Source organism: Symsagittifera roscoffensis, chromosome 5 (assembly GCF_963678635.1).
Source record: "Symsagittifera roscoffensis chromosome 5, txSymRosc1.1, whole genome shotgun sequence".
NCBI classification, from domain to species: Eukaryota; Metazoa; Xenacoelomorpha; order Acoela; family Convolutidae; genus Symsagittifera; species Symsagittifera roscoffensis.
The window spans coordinates 19,151,252-19,177,475 of record NC_087066.1 but is presented as its reverse complement, the minus strand read 5'-3'; the positions used below and the strand labels follow the sequence as shown (position 1 = coordinate 19,177,475).

Sequence of the window (26,224 nt, the reverse complement as noted above, 5' to 3'; positions counted from 1 at the left end):
AATTAATTTCGAGCTTTTTAAGCGAGATTTTTGCTACAGATTGCAAAAAATAAATGTACAAAACAAGGCAGCAAAATTATCAATGCTAAATGCAACTTTAAAATACTATTTAATCTGATTTCTAGCCAAAAAGTCACACGCAATGTTACTTGTGCGACCTGATTATACTAATACTGCAATACTTCAGCTATGCTATTTAATTATAAAGGAGCAATTTACGATTTGAAATTTTTGAAAAATTAAATAAATTTTGAAGTTGCGGTCTCTGCATGAGACACACATGAAGCCACGGATGATTTTTTGTCTGGATGCGTTAAAGTATTTTGGTTACTATTGCTTGTATTGCCAAACATTATCGGCGTCTGTCGTCCACCAAATGACTGAAGGCCATTGGCTGGTTTCGAACCGGTTCCCGATGAACTAAGAGCAGTCAAGTCACCACGTGACGAACTGTTACCGTTACTCCTCAATGCTTCACTACCATTTAAGGAAGTTTTTCGCGGTGCGCTCTCGTTAGCTCTTGGAAGTGTAGGACTTGGTTTATTTCCACTTCGCCCGGCGAATGTTTTGAGCGAATTGTTTTCGGGTCTATATGGACCGAACTCGTTACTTTTCACACTCGTATCTCGGTCTTCGTTTTCTCTAATCTCATTGGTTGGTGACTTGAGTGACGTCATTGCAAGCTGATTGTTTGGTTGGGATTGTGGAATATTGTGTTTAGGAGTGTTTTGGAAGGTTGCAGAGGTTCTGCGTGGCGTGTCGTTCTCAGCCAGAGTCAATTGCGGTTGGACTACATTCGGAGATGACATTTTTCTTTTCATGGATCCAGCTTCAGAGCCTAAAACACAGACGAATTAATTTTTTGATGCAATCTTTGAACCTTTTTATGAAATCTTAGTTAAAATTAAGAAAATTAGTTTCAGTTTGCAAAAAATGGGTCATTTCTTTTCCAAGTCGATAAACCCATTTTGAGAAAACCAAGTTTATATAGCAAATCTAAGAATTTAGAAGCTTCCAGAACCAAACTAACAAGGTCAAAAATCTTACTTGACAAAGTGTTCGATTCCAATCCCATTTGCTGACCAGAAACAGATCCTCTCTGGCTACCCATCACATTTTGACTCGGACCAGTCTGACCCACAGGTGCATTGTTTGGCTTCTTCGGGGGCACGGGGGGAGGGGGACACTCGGTGTGGTGCTGCTCCCCCGAAGAGCTGTTGTCGTCGTTGTTGAGTTGAATGAGGGACGAATGAGGATTCTCCTCCGAGTGATCGGTGAGTGCGGTCAGTAGCTGAGGGAAGTCGGGACGCTCCTCCGGGTTCTCACGCCAGCACCGGATCATCATGTTGTACCTGGATAAAGATCTTTAATTATTATTTGAACGGTGCTCACTTCAACGAAGCTTCATTGAAAATATGGAAATCAATGCGATTTTAGGTTGATTTTCAGTTATTGATACCAAAGTTAAGAGAAAAACAGAGTTGAATTTTGAAGTTGTTTCTGTAAAAAATGGGTTTATAACTAATAAATGTTTTTCTAAAGAGGAGAAACCATCTCATAGAGGTCTTACTTTGAACTATTGCAGTATGTTATACATATGACTATTGTAGACTATTGTATAATAGAAAACACTTGTTACTCACAGAGTGTCTGAGCATGTGTTCGGTTGGTCCATCCTGTATCCCGTGAGGAGGGTCTTAAGGAGGTCTGCAGAGGGGATGTTGGGGAAAGGCACACTGCCCAAAGTGCACAGTTCATACAACACCACTCCGAAACTCCATCTGGAACAAGGGATGATCAAATAACCATCAATTGGACGAGTAGCACATGAGAGTCCCCATTTACTTTTAAAAAATATCTCTTAACCAAATTGAGTTTGAAAAAAGGGTTATATAAAATCGCCATCAGACGATGAAAAAAAAATACATATCAGACAAATAATTCAAATCAGTCGCTCAAAATTTTTTTTTGTGAAATGATATCGTTGTTACTTAAGTTGTTTCAGTATTTGCAGTTCGCATAACCAATACTGGTTAAAAGAGTTTTCCGTGGCGTATTTTTGGAAAATATGCTTGAATACTTTTATTTTTTCTTGAAAAAAGAATTGCAATGGTCTAATAATAATACATTTGAGAAAAGCGCGAGTCTGGATTAATTGAAATAATCTATGCTCAAATCTTTATAAAATTAGTCGCAAAAAGTCTGAAAATAGATTGACAAGGAAGATTGTTCTTACACGTCACTCTTGGGTGTGAATGTCTGGTCCTGTAGCACCTCAATTGCCATCCACTTGATCGGCATCTTCCCGCTGATTCTAAAACCAGAAATCATGTTAAGTCAACTCGTTTTTCAGGCGCAGAGATCATAACTGACCGAACATTTAAGGATAAAGTTAAAAATAAGGGTTGTTTATTCGCACTAATCAACGGCTGGGCTGCGAGACCTCTTATCTAGTAATTTAGCCCCATGCTAACTAGAGCATAATATCTAACGGTAGAAAAGACTATTTCAATGGTTCAGCACACGCGATTGATGTATACCTTCTGATGAATCGCCTCCTTTTTTCATTTGGGGGGGGGGGGGGGTGGTCAATGAGATCTGATGTTTGTCACAACCGGGTTTCGAAGTACTAATACAGACTATTGTGAGAATTTAGTTTGCCCAAATATAAGCTGAATGGTTCACTGCAGTATAATAAATCTGTGTTTACCGTGATAAGTACTCTGGGTGTGAGTATGCGAATCTGACCATAGAGTAGTCCCCCACTTTGACAGAGTAGTCTTGGGTGAGGAGAATATTCCGACAGGCCAGATCTCTGTGGAACAGACCTTTCGACGACAGATGACTCTAAAATTAAAAAATAATATTCAATCAATTTCCTTGAAACTATAACACGAGACTAGTAGCAATTGTGATAAATTATCACTTGAAGTATTGGTTTTCAGTTCCGCGACCAAGAGTTCTACCCGAGCTCAATAAAACCACAAACTATTAGCATGGATTACAAATTATAGCGCAACACCGAACTATTAGACTCCGAGCAGCTTTTGATGAATTTTTATTCGATACAATTTATTGTACTTGGAAATTTGCATTGGATTTTCTTAAAATGAGAATTTATAATTTTTCTTCACTTTTAAAAAATCGTAATGGGTAAAACAATTCTGGTCAACTAAAAAACTACGAAACTCACCATAGCGAGACATATCTGTTTGGCGAATGCCTCCAACATGCAGTTGGAGGGGGGCACGAGGTCATCCTGCTGCTTACTTCTGTTACTCCACAGACCCTGTGAGCGGGGGAGGGTGCGCAGGGTGCTGTAGTTGGGGGAACTCTGCAGACTGTATTCGCTCTCATTTGAGTCCTGAAGTGAAGATGGAAAACATAGTGAGATGTCGTTTCATCAGGATAATGACTAGTTGTTTGGTATAAAATAAAAAAAAGTCATTCCTAAGAAGCTGAGTAAGAGAATACTATTTTTGGTGTTCTAACTTATCTTTGAAAACTATTGGATATGTAATTTTTTCTCAGCGCAGTTTGAGTGGAGTGCTGAGGATTTTTAGCATTCAAAAGAAAAAAATATGCTTTCCATTATTGGTTTTTTAAAAATAAAATCTCGTTAATATTATCTTTTTGAAAAATATATGTGGATATAAGAAACCAAGCCTACCATTTTAAACATGCGCAGATAACCCAATAAATCGCCCTGGCATCCATCTTCCAGCACCATACACATAGGCGCAGTCAAAGTCGTGCAGGCCAGCAAGTTCAGCAGGTTATCATGGTAACCAACTCTCTTTAAGATCTCGACCTCTTTGCGGAAGTGCAACTTGTCTGTTTCACTCACGGACTCTGAAACACATGAATGTTCACACTGAAACAGAGTTAAATTGGCATGAAATGTTGCCTTTCAATAGAATATAAGCATTTAAGGTATAGAACAGCTATTTTTAACTGTGAATTTCAATGAAGATCTCGCGGTCGACAATTGTTAGAAACACACCAAGCTTGAATAGTTTTTATGAATATCGCATCACGCGTTGTTTGATTTGTACCTGCTAGCATTTTGATGACAGATGGAAGTATGGTTTTCTCCGGCTGAGGGTGACTAGGGGATCCAGGCACTCCTGGAGAGGCAGTTAAGGCTATGTTGGATTGCACCGGAATCGCACCCTGCAACCAGATGTGTTTGAAGCATTAGAAAATGATGATTTTGAGTTGGAAACTTCAAGATGCCACATTATCACCAAGCTTTTTGAACACGTTCATTATGTGTGGCTGATTTGCATGGTTTGAAAAATATCTTTTTTTTTTCGAAAAAAAACTCCAAAAATACTTTACAAATTTAGTCTAAATCAATAACTAATTACTTTGAAAGTGCTTTTTGCTTTTCTTCTAACCTTGTAGACTGCTCCGTATGAGCCTTGTAGTATGACGTCATACAGATATACGTCTTCCAGTTGCACCTCCCATGAGTCATACATGCCACCGCCACTGAACATTCACAACTTTTTCGTTGTTTTAAATTCACCAAATTTAAGAATGTGACAGAATGATATTCGATCGCCTTTGTTTACTTTTACTTTAATTGTAAAGCGTTTTTTTTTAAATTCTTGACAATTATTTCAGAGACAATTACTTTAGAATAAATCAGAAGCTTCTAGAAGATTGATCTTACGCTTGAGCAGCAGCGAGTGCAGCCTGTTCTTCATTCCACCAGTAGTACATGTTCGGATCCACCCCTCCTCGCATGCCTTGAGTGCCCCCCGCACAGTGCATCAGTCTGTGTCTGGCATTGTTGCGAGGTCTTATCAACTTCCTCTTCACCACAAACGACAGCAGTCCGATTAAGAGCACGATCATGAAGGTCGACATGACAATGAGGAGTGTGAGAATTGAGGCTAAAAAATCATTTTTTTTCTTCATGGTTGAAATTTTGAAAAATGGCCGGAAGCTTTGTCATATTTTATCTGATAACGAGCAAGAAACTAGAAAAATTCGAACATTTCACCAGTGTTTTCGATCAATGGGGACAGGCATGAATCATTTCAAACTCGATCTTCTTTTTACCTAATTAGTAATTTTAATATTTCGCTACCAATGCTAGCAGTGGCCTGTGCAGAAATTTTTTAAGGGGGGCGGTTTTTCAAAAAAAAATTGAAAATTTTCAAGACCTTTTTTTAGATCGACCAATTTGATTTTCTTATCTCTCCGATAATACTATAAGGACCCTGTTTTGTCAAAAATTTTCTGCTCCCGCCCCCTCCTCCCGCTCGGCACGTTACTGAATGCTAGTCTTTTAAATGTTTGAAATACGATTAAGTTTTACTTTTAGTATAAGATTTGGTTAAACTTCATTTCAGATTGTTTTCAGACTTTTCAGAAATCAAGACCTTGCACACGTTAATGTTTTTCAGTCAAAAAATACTAATTAAATAGCGATTAATTAAAGTTCTAATGAGCGTTATTTGGCATACGATTTTAATTGAGCGTTTACTAGAATAAACTTACTATGTTTCAAACAAAACTCAAACATTTACACTTCAGTACCTTGGGTACCTAAAAATACGAAACTACCTACTCATTTCTGATTCATAGAAATAATTTTCTGCTTATTACTGATTTTGTGAGAAGAAAAATTGTGAAATTTGTGTAGGTAAGGGTGAAGCTATAAATAAATCTCTGCATGAATTGAGCGAAGTGACCAAATTGGCGTCTCAGTTTATTCACGTGACTTACGGGTTAGAGATAGCAACTCTACATTGACATGTGACACGCCCTGTTTAGTACCTCCTCTTGTACCCTCAGTCGGAACTGAAACCAAAGAAATAACGTGATGAAAAGTTAATTTGATCACACCTTATCAAATGATTAATAAAACGTGTATTAGATTCGAAAATAAGTGTCTGAGAGCTTTTTTCACACTTAAATTTCTTTCTTTTTAAATTATTAAGTTTAATTTGCCTTCTAGACCATCGTCATTTTCTTTTTCAATAGAATATAGCAGGTACATATGGTGTAAATAACTTGTATAGCTCAGAAAGGGTGTTCGCAATACTTACGCGATAGTCTATACTCCTCTTCCAGTTGTCTGGACACGTACACCGAGTGGGTGATGGTGTTGGATCGAACTGTGTTACCCTGAGAAATCTGAACAAAACATAAACATTTAAAACACGTTACAAACTGTAAAACTCAAAATTTCGAAATTTTATTGTTCAAAAACTTTTTTGCTGCTTCATTATCATTTTGGAATAATAGTCAGATTAACGGAATAAAGGATTGGCAGAAGGATGATTGATGATGCGTTCGATAATTTTAACTCACTTTGACACTGTATGTTGAATCCGGTTCAACGTATAGCACATGTTTTACAGCACCCTGAAACAAAAAAAAAACAACATCTTTCATCGATTCCATTTGAAAAGTTTGACCGATCAAACAGCAATTCTAAGAGAAAAAAATGGACCAAGTTAACATCCTCCCTCCTCCCCCCCCCCCCCCCCCCCCCGAAAAATTAATTTGATCCGAAAAAATAATCGATTATTTAAAGTTGACTGGAAACATAAACAACAATTGCAAAGAAAGAATTGTGATAAATTGCTTGCTTAAAAACTGAAAACCAAAAAAAATTTAAGAAATACTAACAGAAACTACAATTTGCTTAGCATCACTGCTCTCGTTATTTCTGTTGTAAAAGTGCTTGTTCGTGTTTGTGAGACGTCTCCACTCGATGGCAACTTGGATACTACTCGGACTGGATGCGTAACTGCTGAAGACCCAGCTGAGACTAATGGCGAACTGCTTCGAGGGGGAGTAGAAGGCAGTAGCTGAACTCTCTAGGATGAGGTCGTAATTCTCACTCTGGTCGAAGGCTGAAAAATGATGACAGTTTGGAATGCATAAGTCAAAGACACTGACAACTACCATCTCGGTTAGTATTTTAAATGTTAAGCTATTTAAAAACGTATCTGAAAAATGAGAAAATGAGAAAACATATTTTTTTTCCAAAAAAAGACCAGCAAAAACTTATTTCATGCTTTTGGTATAATGATTTACGATTCTAAATGTTTCCAAGAAAGCTGAAGCCCTGTTGGAAATTCTGTTCTTGTTTTCATTAATTGTCAATCATTCAAATTTAATATATTTTCAGTTCATGTTGTTTTACGAATTCAAAGGTCTTTCAAAACTCACGGAATAGTGAATTAGAAATTTATAACCATTTTGTCAATATATGTTTGACCTGGGTTATAAATAACCAACCGGGTAAGAAAATTGTATCGAATGCGAAGGGAAAACCTTATGGGCATTAAAGGTAACCGGAAACACGACATAGTTTTGGCTACAAGAATGATCAGAATAGCCCAAATAATCAGGAACTCATTGTGGACGAAAACAGTTAGAAGCTTAAATATTTTGGCGTTTTTCCGTAAATAGAGAAAACTAATTTCAAGGGCAGTTAAGTAAATAAAAGATCACAGAAAGTTTTAACCAGAAGTTTTATAAGAAAACTGTTATCGCTGGTCTGGTAGATATAAAGAAGCAAAAAAACGGAGGTAAAACCTTAAAACCTTTCATAAACGTGACAGCTTAGAGCTGGTTTCTCTGTTTATTGATCTCGGGTGATTGATTTATAAACATTCGAAAGAAACTCACGATATTGGAAGTTGGAGCCCATTGCACTATCAGGACAGTCAGGGTTGTTCACGATGCTGTTCGCCGCACAGGGCCCTGAAAGACGCACATTTTTGCTATTTACATGTTCTTTCTTATTCAATGTCACGTAATAAATTGATGAGTCATAAAAATTAAGCTAAAAGTATGATTGACTCACTGGCTCTGTCGACCTTCAAGATCTGACTGCCTGTATCTCCATGTACACCGCACTCCAACAACAAGCTTATCTGGAACATACAAAAAGAAATTATTGAGAATTCAATTTACTCAATTGAGAACTCAAATTAATTGAGTTCAACGTCCGTTAAGAATGATTGACCGAAGTTTTTAATGCCAAAATTTCTAATGTCGAACACTAACCGAAAAAAAATCTGGGATAAGTTAATACCTGTCCAGTTACATGATAACACTATATTAGGAGATGCCTGACAACAGTTCGATTCTTACCTTAATGTGGTATTTATAACATCCTCGCTCCTCGGGTGCCTCTAATTTCAGCAGGAACTTGTTTGACTTGGTCTTCACACCAGACAGTCCAGGCACCATCTCCACTTTTCCCGGGTACGAATCACATGCCGACTTCTCAACATATAACACATACTCTGCTCTGGATCCCCAGGAAAGTAGAGCTTCAGATCTGGGTTTCTGGTAGTGGTTTGATGAGTAGGAGTTGAATGAAGAAGAGGCTTGCGTCTCGGTTCTGCTTTCGAGTTGCCACGTGACTTCAGAGAGGATCCAGCCCTGGTCGAAGTGTTGGGCACCGAAATCAATGCGAGTGGGCTGCCTCGGTACGAATGTCACTAAACATGAAGAAAAGTTGGAGTAACTGTTTTGATTTTATTTGATATGATTTTGAGTTCTCAGTTTCAAACTACTAGACTAATGTGTGATCTAACATTTTTCATTTGGTAAACACGAATTTTTAAAGCCAAAGATGATGGGCATAGTTTGGAAACCAGAAAGTTATCTACACTTGAGCGATTCTATTCAACAGCAGCTTGATCAACTTGATCGTACCTGCTTTTGAGTATCCCCTGGATCCCTGTGTGTTGACCGCAGCTACTCGGTAGAACTTGCACGTCCCGTAATTTAGTTCCATTGACTGGTCATCAATCTAAACACAATTGACCATAATCGTCACCAACATTGACCCTTATAGGAACAAAATCAGCTCTTCAAGACGCAGTGTAATAAAACTACTTCATATACGAATTATTTTTAAGGAGTTTTTGTTAATAAAAGTATTCCAGCATTATATTTTCCACCTATTTGGTTCCAACTTTTATAAAATTAGCACCTTGGATATGGGATTAGATTTTCATAATTATCACTTCAATAGTAGTCTTTTTGATAGTGAAAGCTACCATCGTATAATATCATGAATATCTCAAATGACCCATCAGTAATTCATCTCACTATCTTGAATGAAAATAGAAAATACAAATTTTCATACCATTGGTTACCATCCCGTGGTAAGTTCTAGTGTTTCTGTTTTTCTAGCCGGTGAAAAGAAAACAATGGCAACGGCTGATTGTTGATTTAAGGATATGAAAAGAAATGATTAAAAAATAAACACGCTGGTATACAAATTTGCTGAGCAAAACTTCAGTGTTCACTTTTCAAAAAATTATTGACTTATTTGAGCAAACATTGGCGTCTGTAAGCCAAAATTGTCTTGCAATCTTCAGCTGACCAGACAAACATCGTCCCACATAGTTTAATGAGCCTAGCGTGATGAGAAAACTTTGCATTGATTTATGCCTGAATATCGAATCTCAATTCTGAGCAACGAAGCCCAATGTTGTACCATTTTTCTTGTTGTATTTTTCGTGTTTCTCTTGAAAATATAGTAAAAATCATCAGCATAGACATATATTTTCGTTCTGTTTCGTCGGTTATAATTTATTTCATAGGAAGGAAGGAAATTTATGATTCTATGCACTTGAGCATATTTATGGCTATTTAATGATGCTATGACCTGGCTACTTAAATTGTCTTAAGTCGGGGGCCGGAAAATGGCATCAATTTTTGCCTCTCATTACCTGTCCAATACACCTGTTGAAGAATGCAATCACGGCCAGATTCATTAGCCTTGCTTCCTAGGTCAGACTTGGCTCAAATTATCTCCTATCTTTTCCAGGCGTTTCCAGCTATCCGGAAAATATCAGTGAAAAAATAGCGCCTATAGTGCAAAGTAATCAACATAGAAAATATCCAAGGGCGGAATTCAACCTAAAAAGATCGATTTCCTGTCTTGAGTCTAGTTGAGATTTTCGAAAATGAGATTAAAAAATGACTAACATAAGAAGATATCTGTTAAATAACCGTAATGGGCCGTTTTTTAAGGTGTGCTGAAATACCTTGAGGAGGATTTATCCATTGGAAGTTAAAAGCAAACAACCCGTGGCAGCTCATGCGCTGAAGATTGACACTCATTTTGCGCATTGCAACAAATATACTCGAAAATCACTGAGGTCGTTGATTCTTTCTCAAGCATTTTCTTTTCTCCAAATGACAGTGAAAAAATACTTGTTTTCAAACTCGGAAAATTTTTTCAAATCCTAATTAGCACTAAATAGCCTCTTTTTTGGCGAATACCAATTTTAACCCATTCAGTTTCCGTTTAGAACCAAAAAGTAAAATCTTCACTTTTATAAGAGTTTTGTTTTGCATTTATATGCTAAAAAGCTTTTTGCACTAATATCACTCTTGTATTTAAAAATAGCAGACTACGTTAAAAAACCCCTTTATTGATAGAAGTTTGCGGACGTTTTTGAAAGCGGTATTTTAAGTTTTTAGGAGACATCAAAGGGAATAATTCTGATGCATAGTCTAAGTCCATTTTAAGACACTTCTTCCTAACAATGACATTGTTCACAAACCTCTGCAGGACTTGAATGGAATTAAAAAAGGACTTGATTTATACCTCCGGTCACCTTTATGTTTGAGGAGAAGGCTTAAAAAACGACCAATTTTAATGGCGCCACTCCGTTTTTTCTCAAAAATTTATTTTGAAGTCAAAAATTCTTAAGTTCGTTTCATGTTCGAAAATTTTTACCAAAGCAAGAACCGGCAAATCGAAAATTTTTTCATTTAGAGTAAATTTAAATATTGTTAATTGTTTCCAATAGCTGACCAAAATTTTGTTCGCCTAAGATTAAAACGATCCGTCCTGGTTAATTTCGGGTGGTCTTTTGTAAGCTGACATTCTAATTTTCCAAATCCATCAGCCAGAGCCGATAGTTAAAAGGAACTTTTCAATTGGGTTGTCGACTCCCCGAAGACCACAACAAAAAGCCCAAAAACTAGTTAAATTAAATGGTATTATTAAGTTAGCAGTTCAATTGGTAAGCTGCTGGTGGCTTTACTTAACCCAATTTAGAACGCATCACTTGTTTGTGAAAGGAACCAGCAGCCCTTTCGAGCTCTCAGTTTTCAAGCATCGCTTTTCAATCCTGGGAGAATTAAAATATCACACTTTTGCCCCAATTTTTTGTCTTTTTTGACGGAGCTTGAGCTGAGGAATATCTCTACGGAGGGTTTTAAAGCGTCATGGAGTTTTGAGCATCACTGATAAAACGGAGACAATTTTGCTAAAGAATTTAATTGACAAGGGTCCCTTTGGGACTCGAACCGCGCTCTGAAATTCTAATCGAGGAGCTGATAAAAAGGCTGTAAAAAGAGCTAGAGCGCATAGCGACGGATTCCCTTAGTTGATTTTTTGGAACTTAATCAGATTAAATTTCTTTTCAAAAGTCATAACTTTGAAGAACACTCTTGAAGTTTACAACAACTGGGTTATAATTGGGCATAAAATGTGGGTATTTGCTAATATTGATAGCAGCACGGTCAATTGATTACGAGGGAAGAGATGAAAGGGATGAAAAAGTGTGAAAGCTCAACGGAATCAAGTTTATCTTCATAAAAAATAACAGGACATTTAATAAATCTTCTAAGAAGAGCAATGTTTTCATAGATTGTCAGTGTGTGATTCATGTCAAAGTTGTGGCAAGGATAGTTTGTAAAAATACAGAAGAATATTTTTAATTTCATTCGGAATATTCGGATGTTTTTTGTCAATCAGTCATGATCAGCCAGACTGAAGCCATAATTAATATTTTAAGCTTGGTCTTAGTCACTCTCCCAACGAATGAAAAATTTTGCAATAAATCGGCTAATATGAATCTCTGAGAACTATCTAAGTCACTTGCATTGTGCCACTGGCACCGAATACCAGCGCCTCGGAGCGAAGCAAGTGTTTGATACTTGCCAACTTTGCTAGCTTATTCTTCTTGAGTTTCCGTATTTGTATGGTGTGAGTTGTCACAGAGCCACTTAGAGGTAAAGCGACTCTTCTTTCTGAAGACTAAAAATTTTGATCTTATAATTACTAACCAGTGCCTCGAAGTTCCACTTTGAGCTGCCCCATTGTCGAGACTCGACAGAATACACCACCTGGTGCAATCCACTCCCACCCCCTCCAGACGAGGAAGAAGACGAGGAAGAGGGGGTGCTACTGTCCCACACTAGGAGTATCTTCTCCCCTACTGGACGAGAGGGGTCTAGTTTTTTCACTTCCACCGTGGAAGGAGAGGGGGCACTGTCGGCTGAGAAGGCTGAAAAAAGAACAAGGTATTCATCAACGGTATTTTCTTGACTTCATAAAAATAATATCGAAGCTGTTAAATGATAAATTAAAATGAAAAAATTCTTAACCCAGAAGGTGGATCTAAAATGTTCAAAAAAATCAAACAGTTTGTCGATCATTATTCATGTTGTCCAAATTAATTTTCCGAGTTTTTTCCCAAAACAGATTTGCTGAGCACTGAGCCCATCTTGACAAATTTTTTTGCTCCGAAGAGTAGTTTAAAAAAAAACGCTTCGGCGCGCGCTCTTCCATCAAACTTAGAGATTATATTGACGTTAACGACAGTTTGGAGAAATTGCTGAGTTGACAGACCAAAAATGGATGTCGTAAAATAGTATCAAATGGAGAAAACTTTGGGAAGTCAGGAGATCGAGTCTCTCTTCCTCTCTAAATCATCCCCTGTGTTTCACCACCATAAGAGTAAATGCTGTTTTTTTCATGACTTTTTTTCTGAGCATTTTTGTTATTCATTTTTTTTCTGTTTTTTAAGTTTAATTTCCTTTCCTTGCAACATTATTCTTTTTTGAGTGATTTTTTGTGAGACTCACCATAAACTGAGCATGACTCCTGCTTGCATTCTTTCGCCATCTAAACAGATTGCCATTTAAACTTCTGATTCTCCCAATAAAATGCTTTTCTTAAAAAAAATTAAAGAAAACATCTTGTCGTTAGTTGTAAATCAATTCGCAGAAGTAGTCAACATTTTTATCGGCACTTTTCACTTTCGTGTTAAAACTTACACATTGGCTGACACTCTTCCCAAAAGTGTCTCCTGGCCTATAACACCTTGGAACACACTGAATTTGACTGTAGTCCTCCTAAAACACACAACAAAACTAAACAGAAACTCGAATTATATTTAGTTCAAACTTGCTCATTTTACATTAATTTATGAGGAAAGAAAAATTGTGAGGAAAAATTGAGTTCTTTTGTTTGACCAGACGAACCCTTGCTGGAGTTTTTTCCGATAACCAAAATTATTAGTCAATAGCAAAAAATTCACTTTGAGTAAGGGCTTTTTTGTATTCTCATAGCAATCAAACATAATCTCACTTCCAATGGAGACAAATTTGTCGCAAATTTTAATCAATTTTGTAAATATGAGTACCCAATTCCATATTTTACGAAATCATGGAGTGAGCGTATAAATATTTCTCAATTAATCCCAGCACGCTACGCTCGCCAGACAGATTGCAAATAATTTCAGCGCCGGTCATTCATAGCAATACAATATCTAACTGTGTTTTGCATTATTGATTCAATTACCCTATCGGCCCGGTTATGGAATAAATTGACCTTTCCTGTTTTCCGTTCTCATTTTTGCGTGTTTTTTTTTTTAAATTAACAGCCGCTATGATATTGAATCACTTTTTGGTGGCAATCATTACATCCGGGTTTCACAATAAATACAAAGCATTGTGAAAAAAGAACAATCATGCATGATCAAAGGTGTGATTAAATGATTGTCCGACCAAATTTTTCAAATTGCTGAAAAAGCTTTCAGAGAGCCATGTAGAGAATTAGATGACACACGGTGTATTAAAAAAATAAACAACCACGCGATTAAACGTTTATTGATTTCTTGTTTACGAATAGAGAGTACACAAGTATTCAATTGAATAAATTTGAAATGAATTACTTTTGTGATTGTTGTTCATCAAATTTTATTAACAAAAAATTTGAAAATCTCAAAGAGTCGTCAGCAACAAAGAAGGCAAAAATGAGAACCACTACTAGTTTTTATTTTTTCTTGTTGGTGTGAAAAACTCGATTCATGTCTTTTTAAATGATATATTGATTTTTTGTGAAAAAAGAAATCTGAATCTATTCAAACCTAGGCGTCTCGACTAATTAAATATAACATATATTAAATCGGAATACGACGCGGAACAAGAAAAAACTGAGGAAATCCTGCGGGATTTTAGCTTCATCGCGAGGCCGAAGATTGTAAAAGAGCTGAAAAGGACAAATTCATCCCTCTGTGTAAAATTGAATTCAGCCCGTGGCTAACTTGTGACCTGTCAAAAGCACATTTTGTTATCTCTCCATTAGGGAAAGCTCCTTTTAAACTAAAACCGATCCTCTTTTTTTGCCTCAACTCAACTGCTTCCATTGAGAACCGCACACTCTATTCAGCCATTGCATGTTCTAATATCACTGCTATGATTATTTTTCTGATTCTTTTGCCAACAATTAAACATTACAAAAAGACTAAAAGGAAAAATAAGACAAAAAAAGGGATTTATTATGAGAAACCGGTCCAGATATTTTTAGCCCCGCCTCTGGAAAAGAGGGAAAAAGATGTTTGCTTCCATATATTCTGGCTGGTTAAGTGCCACGCCCTTCCTTCAAATATGTCCAGTTGGATTCATCAAAACAAACGGTCTATTTTGATTCGATTGAAGGAGCGACTTAGCGACTTTTTTGTAAACTAATTAACTTCCAGGCCAAATCCAGCAGAGTTTTACTTTCAAAAATTACTGTAAATTTAATTCGCTATTGTGTCAATTTTGTTTGAACTTCAAATCAGAGCCGAATTAGGAGCCCAAAGGCAAACCACTTATAGTCAAAAAACCACTTTTTTTCGTGATTATTCACGAGGAAAAATACACGAACCAAGCGATTCTATTAAAAAATAAATAAATGATAGTCTGATATCTTGCCACATCGGTGTTTCAAACCAGTTGAATGAAAAAAAAATCTTTTTATTTTTATGATAAAGGTGAACAGTGAAGTGACATAAAAGTAATTACATTTTCATATCATGGTAATCTGAAGTTGTTGAGTGCATTAGCGATTCACCCAAGCACGCCTCAAGTGTTATTGAGCTTTTATCACTCACAGCTGAAATTATTGATGTGAAATGATAACCCCTCTCGAGGTCCGGCACAGTCTCTGGTCCAAAAGAGATTACATTTCCGAAACAGACTTAGAACTGCTGTTAATATTTTTCAACAGATTTAATCCCTCTGATTCATTTTATGATAACTGGGCACAGGACAGGCTATTGACATTTAAAACGCAAGATAATTTTATTCAAGCCATTAATATCGATTTTTTAAAAAGCTTAAAAATAGCCACGTACCAGTAGAAATGAAAAATTAATGAGAACAAAAAAGTACATTGTGAGATGCAGACTTTTTCTTAAGAGCTAAAACGCCATGAAGGTTTTTTGAAATCCAGTGTTTTGATTTTTATTGAAAATCATGTAAATATTTTGAGATAAATTTAGATTTTTATTTCCAGCTAGCAATAAAATGTTAACAACAGCTTATATCGAAAGTGCCTATCAGTCGTAAAAATAGTTAGAAGAACTTTTATCTTGATCAAACTGAAATTCAGAGCCATATTTTCTTAAAAACAACAGACTGACTTCGAGAAGTTACCAAATTATCTCTTTGGTTCCAAATCCCGAACACGATGTCGCCAAATATATTTGGAATTAGAAGTAATCCTGGAAGCTCTAAACTGTTTCAAATCTTTAATCCCAATCGACCGATAGCATCGCCCGGTGGAATTAAGAATCAGTAGTCTATTTAACAGGAAGCGAACATGGTAACGGTTCTCGGTTCCTTCACACTTCGTTCATTCTGACTTAATTTAAACCGTTTTTTGATGATTAACGAGTATTAGTTTATCATTCCACAATCGTAGCCGTCAAATAAAGACTAATTTAAGGCATCCATTTTAGGGCGGGAAAAAGCACGTTTTTGGCTGAAACTTTACAAAAAATGCTTAAAAACGTCGTTTTCGGCCTGTTTTATTTTTCAACTATTTGGTAGAAAAAAATAGATTATTATAGTGATTTGGAAGAGCAAAGGTCGACAAAATTTTCAATAATTTTTTGAAAAACCGCCCCCGCCTTGAGAAAATTCTAGATCCGCCCTGGTTATACGGTTGGTGTTTGATCGTGAAGTAATTAAAAATTAAAATTAACAGACCGAGAACAGCTTACCAATGACTTTCTGTTTGTGATTGTTTATAATATTTTTAGTTGATTACACGCCACGGTAAACGAACGACGTGATCAATCACATCATTCTTTTCACCTGTATGAAAATGCGTTTTAATACTGATTGCTTGTAATAACTTATTACACTTAATTTTCACAGCGAAAATCATTGCATTACCAACATGTGGTTTATATACACGTGTTTTAACTTTATTTCTCTAACCTCGAGGGAAATTTAACTAATGAAAGGTGTGCCTATATTTTGCTTTTGTTTTAACGTCAAGTGAAGTATTGTAAGAGTTCACAGGTCAGCTAACTTGCCGCTAATTAAACCCGAGTTAGCAAGATTCCATTGTTGTTTTGAGATTTTCAAAACTGACATTTTAATATGGTTTCTATGGCATCAGAGTTGAATAAACCTCAAAAAGTGTGATTCAAGTGTGAACAATGCGTGAAAAAAGTTACCAAAAGGCAAGAATGCAAGAAGAAAAGTTGTGATTAAGATTGCTGCAGGCAGTTACATGTCTTACAACTGAAGAACAATGCCTATGTTGTTGGACCAAGGTGCTTGAATGAATTGGCTACAATAATACATGCTGGGTATCAGTCAGATAAGAGATTGGTTTGAACTTGCGTCGATTGAAACCACTTAGATACCATGGCGTCACTGAAATCATTTAAACTTTCCGAAAATCTAACCATCATTCAAAACTCTCCTTTTTCATGTATTTCACATCATTTAAGATTTTAGAAAAAAAAACGCAATCTGCGCTAGTTTTGAGGATCACAAGGTCGAAACCAAAGTTGATGATTCTGCAAACTCTCAAATTGCAAACTCACATAGATTGCTTTGGACTTGCAAGCACCCAACTTCTAAACCAGGAGATTTTCTGTGCCCATAACAAGCATGACACAACGGGCAAAAAATCAAAATTATTTTAATATAGAAAATTTAACCGAGAACGACAAAGGCAAACATTGTAAACTTCATTGATACAACCTTTTGTAGAAAAAAACAATTCAAAGCCAATTGCTCATTAAAATTTATTTTTTTGGGGGGGGATTTAATCGTCTGGCAAAATTTCTATACCTAAACAAGAAAAAATCTTGAACTAACTACGTTTTAAAGTACAGTCTAGATGAATCTGATATTATTTGAGCTTTTCTAAGCTCGGATTAGAATAAAATCCACAGGTGCTGGAAGTTTTAGTTTCTCCATATAACGTCACAATCTACCAAGACAATAGACAGACATCAACTAAGCGACTTAACGGAAGACGGAAGCCGATCCGAGTATCTAAAAATCCTTGTTTTCATTTCGATTATGCAAAAGATGAAGTTTAAATTGAGCGAAAAATTGCTTTAGCTCTGCCGGCTCCAATGATAAAAAAAACTATTTTTGGAAGTGAATCAAGAAAATCTCATCTTTTATTACAACGATTAAGAGAAAGCTAAAAAGTTTAACTGTTCGAGTGATCTAAAGTAATTTTAATTGAAGTTTTCAAAAAATTAGATTTTTTTTCGATAAAACGATCTGGCTTTCATAAACCGGGAATTCTTATTACAGCGAATATTTGAACTATTGTCAATTCTCAAAACTGAGTAAGACATCCTCAAAAAGGCAGGCTGGAAATGATGCTAAATAATTTATCAGAAAAGAAGAGTGCTCTTGATGCTCTTGATGTTTATTGAATTTCAGTTCGCTTTCAACAATAAGTTTAGTTATTATAACCTGGCTTGAACTGACCGTAGTTAACGATTCATAACCGGTCATTGTATTTTAAGTGAGCAAGGGTAGCAAAATAGTCCAAGTTTTCATAAAATCTTCTTGCAACCGTCATACACACACCACCAAAAGAGGTGGAGCTTATTTATCTAGATAATGGTTAAACTGGTTCGCCGCGTGTGATCAAGTAGAATATACCAGATTTTTAGAGGATATTTCCAGTTATATGGGCTTCTGGAGCTGCTAATTTATGAGACTGGGTTGATGCTAGATTATCCCATATATCGGGCGTGATCGGAGGAAGCAATAAAATAAAGTTAATCAATTTTCTAATCTTCAGCTTATTGTTCGGTCCATCGCCTCATGACTTCCAGGCATCACTCAAAATGAATGGAAAGGGCTCCTTGATTGGGCTTACAGTGAGAGAGACAAAAAAGAGAGAAAGAGCCCAAGATGCCGCACCCGCTAATTTGCAAATCTCATCATCGTGTGGGTTGGAAAATTATATTGGGCATTGGAAAAATTAAATCTCCTTTTATTGAAATATATATTTATTCGTGAAGCAACCACGAACTGCAGCGAAAAACCAAGACGGTAGAAAAAGTTTAATTTCATATTTTTCTGTAAGAAAATTTGGCTTGCAATACTTAGTTGATGGAATTTTTTGAATGACATGAGGAGGGTATTTTTCCCAAATAGTTCCTACAAATAATGTAGAGTCAAATACACCTCTGAACAGGTATCAGATTTTTTAATAAGTGATTTTCAACAAGGTGATTCATAATTTACAGGTCCTTTTAATGCAATCTCAATAAAATAATTATGATTTGATATAACTTTGCAAGTTGTTCACCTTTTCGCTCATATTAATTTACATTTTTCTGGTAATTTCTATTATGTAAAAGAGTTCAAAAGCACAAAAACTTGTTTTTTCTCCCTTTTTCACTTATTAACCTTGTTTTTTGAGGAAAAGGAGATCAATGTAGTCAGGAAACATTTAAATTTGTCCTCGGGAGCGGCCCAAAAAGGAAAAGATGCATAGATAATCCCCATTAACCAGTTAGCACTTCTTCAGACCCCGAAATATTATTTTTATTATAACATTTACCCGAATGCCGCGGGAATTTAAAGCAGACTTGGGATTATGAATGCAAAGCTGCAAGGGGAAGGTGTGAATAAATTAGGGGGAAGTGGGAAAACAAAAACGGGTACCCGTTAACACCTTTATGCTACCTGTTAACAGCAAACTACTCCCATGTTTGTTTTCATAAAAGTGTGAAAAAAGGGATCGTTGATGTGAGTTTAATGCAAAACAAGCATGACTGACTTTTTGCAGAATGATAATGAGATAATTTTAGTAAAATCGTATGCTAATTGAACGGTCTTTCCTTTCTTGTCCCAGTGAAGATGTGAAACGGTAAACGCCCTGCCTCAAAATTTGAGTTAGTTCACATCTTTAATGTTTTTTCTTATAAACGTTTTTTTTCTTTGAAACAAAACAAAAAAGCACCTCATGAAAAAATTTTATTTCAAATGTTCCAAAAAGATTTTTTTCTGGTCTTTTTGTTAGCTCTTAAATTCAATTAGCCATGCTGAGCGTTGTTGAATTGTTTTACTGGACAAATAAACGAAGAAAAAAATGGAAAACTGTGAACATTTGCGTGAAAAATTAGTGCTGATTTGTTAACTGCTCCACATGGAGGTTAGAATTTAAGTGATTTAGGAGAATATAAATTTAGATTGACATTCAAACAATAGCCAGGCACTGATTTAATTTGATTGCAAAAAATTCAATCACAGGCCGCTCATTTATTGCAAACAATGTTAGGGGCATTTTTTGCCAAAATGCTCCAGACTTTAACACAAATTTGCATAAAAACAGAGCCGATAAATTTTTTGGCCCCCAAATAGGTTTATGGGTTAAAAAATTGCACTAATTTGCGACCAGGCCTTTTGCGTTTTAGCGATGTCTAGCAACTTCACAGGATTAAAATGGTGTCAAAAATAGCGCATCTGAAGTTCTAGGCCGCTGACCCAAAAATTTATTTTAAACAAAAAGAGCTGTCATATTCTGAAATGATGTTGAATCTTCTCACAATAACAAATATTTGGAGTGTGTCAACTCAGATGAGCGTTAAATTAAAATGAATTCAAATCAACTTGAAATCGAATGATGTATATATGTTCCCCATGATTCAAAATGAATGTGTTTTAAGGAGTGTTTAATTATTTTATGAAATCATTACTACTTCACCCTCAAAATTTTTTCATAATTTTTCTCTGCAGACTATATGTTGTGAAAACAGTTCATGTTATTCCAGAGGACTCTAAGTTAAAACTACTAACATTAGTAGCTGGTTTGAGAGAAGAATGGTCCAAAATCAGATCTGGTCCAAAGGCAGAACAAATGAAATCTGTTTCAATACAAAAAATATCGTATGTGTATCTGAAACTCAAACTATTTTTTCCCGCGACATTAAATATCTAATTTTTTTGTACAATAAGAAACTTCATTGGATGAAATAAGAAAGTTTAGACGTTGTTACTTTTAGGCGCTAAAAGCTAAACGGCCAAACCTTAGTCGTTTTGGACACGATAAGAAACGTTTTACAGAACTAGAACTCCCTGAAACGACCTAATAGCGGGGAGTAGATAGTGTGCCGATTGGAGGTTGGTTTAATTAGTTGAATCTGCTCTTGGACACGTTCTGCTCTTGTAATATTCCGATTAGTGCACCCCTCCACTAGATTTGTTGCACAAAGTGTTTCTCGTCACCAAAATTTTTTTGAATTTTGCTCTCAAATTTATTTGAAGTATCTGACATCGAGAAAAAACACCGCTCGCCTTTTTCTTCGATTCCATCCAAGGAGAGGACAGATGGTTCGTTTTAGTGCATTGCAAGGACAGCTGCAAGCTCCTTAGCTTTACTCCTCAACGTATCACGATCATTGGGAAGGAAAATGTAGAGGAATTTTGTATAAGGATGTGTTTTAGTTTTTTGTCGTTTTTTGTTATCTCTGTAAACTCAGGTACCACAAATAATGATTACATTGGGTTGAGCGATATATCATATTGAAGCCTGTTTAGACTTAATATAATCTAGGTTATCAAAAAATGAAAAAGTTGTCCCGGTGTTGAGAAAAACCTTTGAATCCTTTGAATTTTAATTTAATTTTGAGTAAAGCGTTCGAGTAACGTTCTTTATACAAAAATGGGTAATTTAGGCTTCCTTTTTTTAAACTAAAACTAGTTTTGGAATTTCCCTCTTGCGCTAAAATTTGCGTTTGAGATTTTTTTTTGTTTGCATTTTTTTGAGACAAAACCTGAGACAAAGTTTTTTTTGTATATTGTCGAAATGTTCTGGGCTACTTGCACAGCAACCGGCTGTCCTCGTTTTTCTCTGAAATCGTCTGAATAGAAACCCGAACCTGCTTTTACAGTAACAGATAGTGTTCAGTTTCTTTTGCATTCGAAAGCTTTGCTTCAGCCAAAACTTTTTGTCCACCTCGCTTGAGGTGGCCGTGCCGTTTTTTGAGGCAGTTAAAAAAAAGAAAGAAAAAAAGTACCAGACAGCAGAAGTTTCATCCACTCACTTACAGAAAGAAAAACAAAAAACGAGAACAAACAAATAACGGAATAGGTTGGAAGGGGCACTACTCTACCTTCCATCAAAAGACATATTAAAATTAGCTTTTTTTATCTTTAAATGCCAGTTTCAGTCAATAAATTTGTAGCAAAAATATGAACTTAAGTGTATTTCTTCTCTCAAAGAGTGGGGAAAAATTTTGAGCGAAAATGGGTGCATTTTTAAGCAAATTCAAAATCCTCAAAGCAAGTTCGCATGAGACTGAGTCTGGCTTTTAAAGTGTTTTCTGTAGTGATTGGTATCAAGAAAAAACCGAAAGCTGATCTTTGATGAAAAAATTTGGTCTGAATAGTTTTGTTTACAGACCGTTTTTCTGTGGAAAAGTAAGGACCACTCCCCATCTGATTATTTAGATGTTCAGCGGACCCTTTTTCTTCAGGGATTCGACCCCCTGCCGACCCACAGGGTCCCCCCTTTGTTACTTTTTAAGAAATCCATTTTTGGCTGACCGACCCTAAAATTTTTTCTAAAGGCACCTTTGGCGCCAATATATACTATTTTTGAGGGGAAGGGGGGGGGGAGCGCGCGCCAAAAAAAAACTCATTTTTTTTGTCAAAATTTTTTAAAAAGTGCCCAAAAACAGTTTTTTTGACCTGTTTTTTCAAAAATTTGCCTGCGGCGCAGAACATTTGGCCAAAACAGCATCTTTTTACTACTTTACAACAGCTCCTAAAATCAATTTGGTCAACCTAAAAAAAATGTCGTCAAAACTTTCGACAATTTTTCGTAAATCCGCCCCCTCGAGAAAATCCTAGATCCACCCCTGGCACTCCTGCTAAGTTATCTTTATACTAGGGGCCATAAGAGGTTAAAGCTACAAAGTTTGATATCGAAAAAATTAGATTACAAAAATACAACTGAAAAGTCAACAGGGTTCATAAAAAACCAGCCCTGGAAATCACAAAACAGTGAACTGGATGCATGAATTAGTTTTCTCATTACTTAGAACCAAGCAAAAACTTAACCGGCAATTATATAACACCGAAAGTATAAATTAGATATCACAATTATAAAACAGTGATAGGTTTATGTTCAGTAACAAAATTTGAGTTTCTTTTTTTAAAAAAAATCTTTCATTTTACATTATAAACCACAATTTTGAAACCCACAGTAAGTTGCGAACCTTCGTAATGTTTGCGCTTGGCTTAAGCATTGACTTTAAATAGCAAATTGGCAAAAAACTGATAGTTTTCTGCTCAGTTTCCTAGGTGTTTTTTTTCTACAAATTGTAAGTTTCAGTATTTTGGTACCTTCATGCATTTCAACTGGCAGAACGCTTGACAAAGCTCCTCCTGCTCCACGTCGTTAGACTCCTTGCCATATGTGCTCTCACTGTTTCGGATAAATGCAATTAGGACGAACGCAACAAAGTTCAAACTCATAAATCGAATTGTCATTTTTCTGTTTACTTTTATCAGATTTTTTTTGGATCTAGTTTTTTTAAAAGAAATTTGTTAGTTTATAACAGAATGACAGAATTGAATGCCTGGCGATGATGATGTATAAGTTCAGCTTCACTTTGTTGTATGAATCAAAAAAATAACAAATGGAACATAACAGCTGAAAAAATGGGTTCCCAAAAAGACTAACTATGAGATAGTAACAATAACAACGACTGAATTGAACATTTGTAGCCAAACATGACTTGTATTGGATTTTGTTTTTCGGCTGTTAACTCGGGCACGTAAAAGGGAGCAAAAATACTTGAAGCGACGTTTAAGGTCGCTGCTTGTTGTTTATTGTGAAAACGAAGTATTTATTCAGAAGACAGTAAAATTTTGTTTTTGTTTTTCTGGGCTTTGTTTTGGGTTTGTTTTCCACGCTCAGCTGTGGGCGCTTGCAAACCTGCGGCTATAAAATTGAAGTCTGGGTTGACGATTTTATGGAAAAATAAGACCTGTAAATGTGAAAAATGAGGTTATGGGACTGACTGGAAAAATTCTGGTTTAAGGAAAAGAAACGTCGCAGTTTAAGTTTAAGGAAAAGAAACGTCGCAGTTTCTGGACTTTCTGGGAGCGTATTGTAAATATTGAAGAGTAACTCCAATTTTTGGAAGAATCTAAAGAAAGGTGTTTGTTTATTTCCACCAATGCCCTAATATGTTGAGTTTGGAAGGGACTGTTTAAAACAAAAGTATGTCAAACAAATTAGACTGAAGAGTGATTGGAAACTATTCAAATGTTGAAGACAGATTTAGTCAATCTGCAATTTGAAGAAAATAAGGAAGTAATGCGAAAATTTAGGGCTCGTAACTGTCTGATGAAAAACTGATAGTTTGAAATATCTTTGATCTATTTAATCAAACTAGACCAAAGTGGTAACAATTTTAGATTACCGGGTTAAAAACGGGGAAAACCAGGTAATGGATATCAAATTTACGGTTTGGAAAAAAAATCAGAGTTATTTTGATTTTTCTTTTGTGATTGTCTTTTTGGTCAGTGAGTTGATTTCCTTTTTCACTCGTAGTGATAAAGAAATGATTCCTGAAGAATTCAATAACCAATGAATAAGTTATAAGTCTATTTTTCTGCCTCCGATTTTATTATAATAGCGTCATTTGATTATCCCTATTTTTTCAATTTTAGTTTTACTTTTCTCTGCTCAACCCGATATCCTCGTTGGCTATCGTCGTCCACGTGAACAAGTATGAGGAGCAACTGGAAAATCGCCGGCCGGGAAAAGGGGGGAAAAGATAAAGCGGTTAAATAAAGGGATAAATTCCAGAGGAAAAGAGAGTAGAGACCTATAGGAGGTCTACGGGACTACCCATTGCAATGCACTGAGTGGTTTGTATACCGCTAATAGATTGGGCGCAAAAAGCAATATTGCCGCTAGTTGAAAGAATTCAGGTAATCGGGTTGAATTCTGATGGGGAATTTTTAACCCAATAAATGGATCGATCTACAGATCTCATTTGAATAATTTGACTGTGGCTCAGTTTTTTTTTGGATATTTTGGATTAAGTGTGATCAACTTATGCTACAAACTTCAAACAAGCTTGACAGACTTCAGGGTGAAAATTATGAAACAGACATAAGGAAACTAAATAATTCGAATCTTCACACCAGTCAAATTTTAAAACTGGGTTCAATAATCGACAATGAAAGTTGCCTAAAAAAGTAAAAATAAGAGAAAGGATCCTCATTTATGACCTCACTTTTTGAATGAAGAGTTCGAGTGAAGAAAACTATAACAAGCAGAGTAGAAAATAGTGTAAATTTACTCAGAGGCGAATTTCAGTATTATCTAAATGGGCGATGCCAACTTGGTTCTCTGGGCCGGAAACTCGCAAATCAATCTTTTTTTTCTAATATCAGCCAGAGAGAATTTTCACTGCATTCAGTTAACGCAATCTTTTTCCAGGGTTTTCGATGCAAAATCTTAAAAAAATTGGCAAATTACAATTTTGGTACATTTCTTAGCTCCATCATATAAACTAGAATATTCTACTTTTATACTTCAAGATTTCAAGAGAATTCTGTAAGATGAAAGCGAATAAAACCTCAAAAGGGAATAAAAGGTAATAATTAATTAATTTTTGGCTTTTGAGGAGTCGGAAATATTGTTTTATGAAGAATTCCACTTTTTTAAAAGAAGAAAATCTGATTACAAAAGCTATCATAACATTAAAATAAAAGACCACTACATAAATATTAAATCGATCATTCTTTTGCTTTCTATTTTCAACACAAGTCGGTCAATTTTATTGGCTGATTTTTTTTATCAAATGAGTTTTATCTTGTTTTTAAATACATGATGTATAGATTCGGACAGAACCACGGCTACGAACTGTTTTTTTTTCTCTAAGAAATCAGTGACGAAAACAGAAGAAAATAATCAGGGGGGGGGGGGGGGGTAACAAAGGACTCGGTCGGTCATCTACATTAATAGAGCTGAGCTGACATTTACACACCCTTGATTTATGGATTTTGACTCAATGATGTAATCGAGGAACCTATGCTCTCGAGGCGACAAATTAGCGGGGCGACAACCGCTTTAGCTCTGCGTATAGAGAAAAGTCTAGAGCTGAAAGGTTTCTGAATATCACCGGCAACGACCTGGACATTCTGAAGAGTCATAAACTTGGTCCCAATTGCCCTGATGTTGGTCGCATCTGTCTTGGAATGAGCTTGTCATTCGATAGGAATAGCACTGAGAAACATAGCCAACAGAAGACAGTAGAAAAATATTCATGAACGCAAGAAAATTTAAAAAACACTTAATCGAAAAAAAATTCAATTTTCAAATTTCAAAAATAAAATTATATGGCCTTAAAGCTCTTTGAATTTCAAGATCAGTTTCTTTGGTCTCTTTTTTGATAAACTATACCCAATTTGAGAAACCGGTGTCTGTATGTAATTCTTTATTTCGCCGGGATACCTGAAATGAAAAATAAAAACCACTATCAAAACTAGAAGTAGATCACGTTTTCCAATACCTTTACACTTGGGCTGTTCGATTGAGGAGTTTGGTTTCAACCGAAATGAGCTGAACTTGAGCAAAAATCAAGCGTCAATCCTCAAAAATTCAGATTTTAGCATGAATAAACTTAAACAAACTTTCCTGAAAAAAAAA

General features: G+C 35.8%; 2 protein-coding genes across 2 annotated transcripts in view; both read right to left on the bottom strand.

Annotated features, from left to right (window-relative positions):
* LOC134845613 (uncharacterized) lies at positions 1-25,298 on the bottom strand. Its single transcript, XM_063862599.1, has 22 exons — positions 22,900-25,298; positions 13,066-13,143; positions 12,874-12,913; positions 12,073-12,293; positions 8,695-8,791; positions 8,125-8,477; positions 7,835-7,904; positions 7,657-7,731; positions 6,649-6,875; positions 6,328-6,381; positions 6,063-6,150; positions 5,740-5,814; positions 4,679-4,901; positions 4,401-4,494; positions 4,056-4,173; positions 3,671-3,852; positions 3,194-3,364; positions 2,711-2,847; positions 2,237-2,314; positions 1,644-1,781; positions 1,048-1,352; positions 1-838 (listed from the first exon to the last, which is right to left on the bottom strand). The coding sequence occupies exons 1-22, from the start codon at positions 23,044-23,046 to the stop codon at positions 240-242; spliced, it is 3,570 nt and encodes a 1,189-aa protein (XP_063718669.1). The 5' UTR covers positions 23,047-25,298; the 3' UTR covers positions 1-239.
* Positions 1-26,224, bottom strand: part of LOC134846052 (dolichyl-diphosphooligosaccharide--protein glycosyltransferase subunit STT3B-like) — a 382,597-nt gene that overhangs the window by 279,838 nt on the left and 76,535 nt on the right. The gene's annotated exons all lie outside the window — the stretch shown is intronic.

What these genes read in the sequence shown, in the direction of transcription:
- LOC134845613 (XM_063862599.1), bottom strand. Translation starts at nt 23,046, where the DNA reads ATGACAATTCGATTTATGAGTTTGAACTTTGTTGCGTTCGTCCTAATT. An exon ending in GGAGTCATGCTCAGTTTATG is followed by an intron (nt 12,294 to 12,873) that starts GTGAGTCTCACA and finishes TTCTTTTTTCAG; the next exon opens with CCTTCTCAGCCGACAGTGCC. An exon ending in AGAGTTGCTATCTCTAACCC is followed by an intron (nt 4,902 to 5,739) that starts GTAAGTCACGTG and finishes ATGATTTTTTAG; the next exon opens with CCTCAATTCTCACACTCCTC.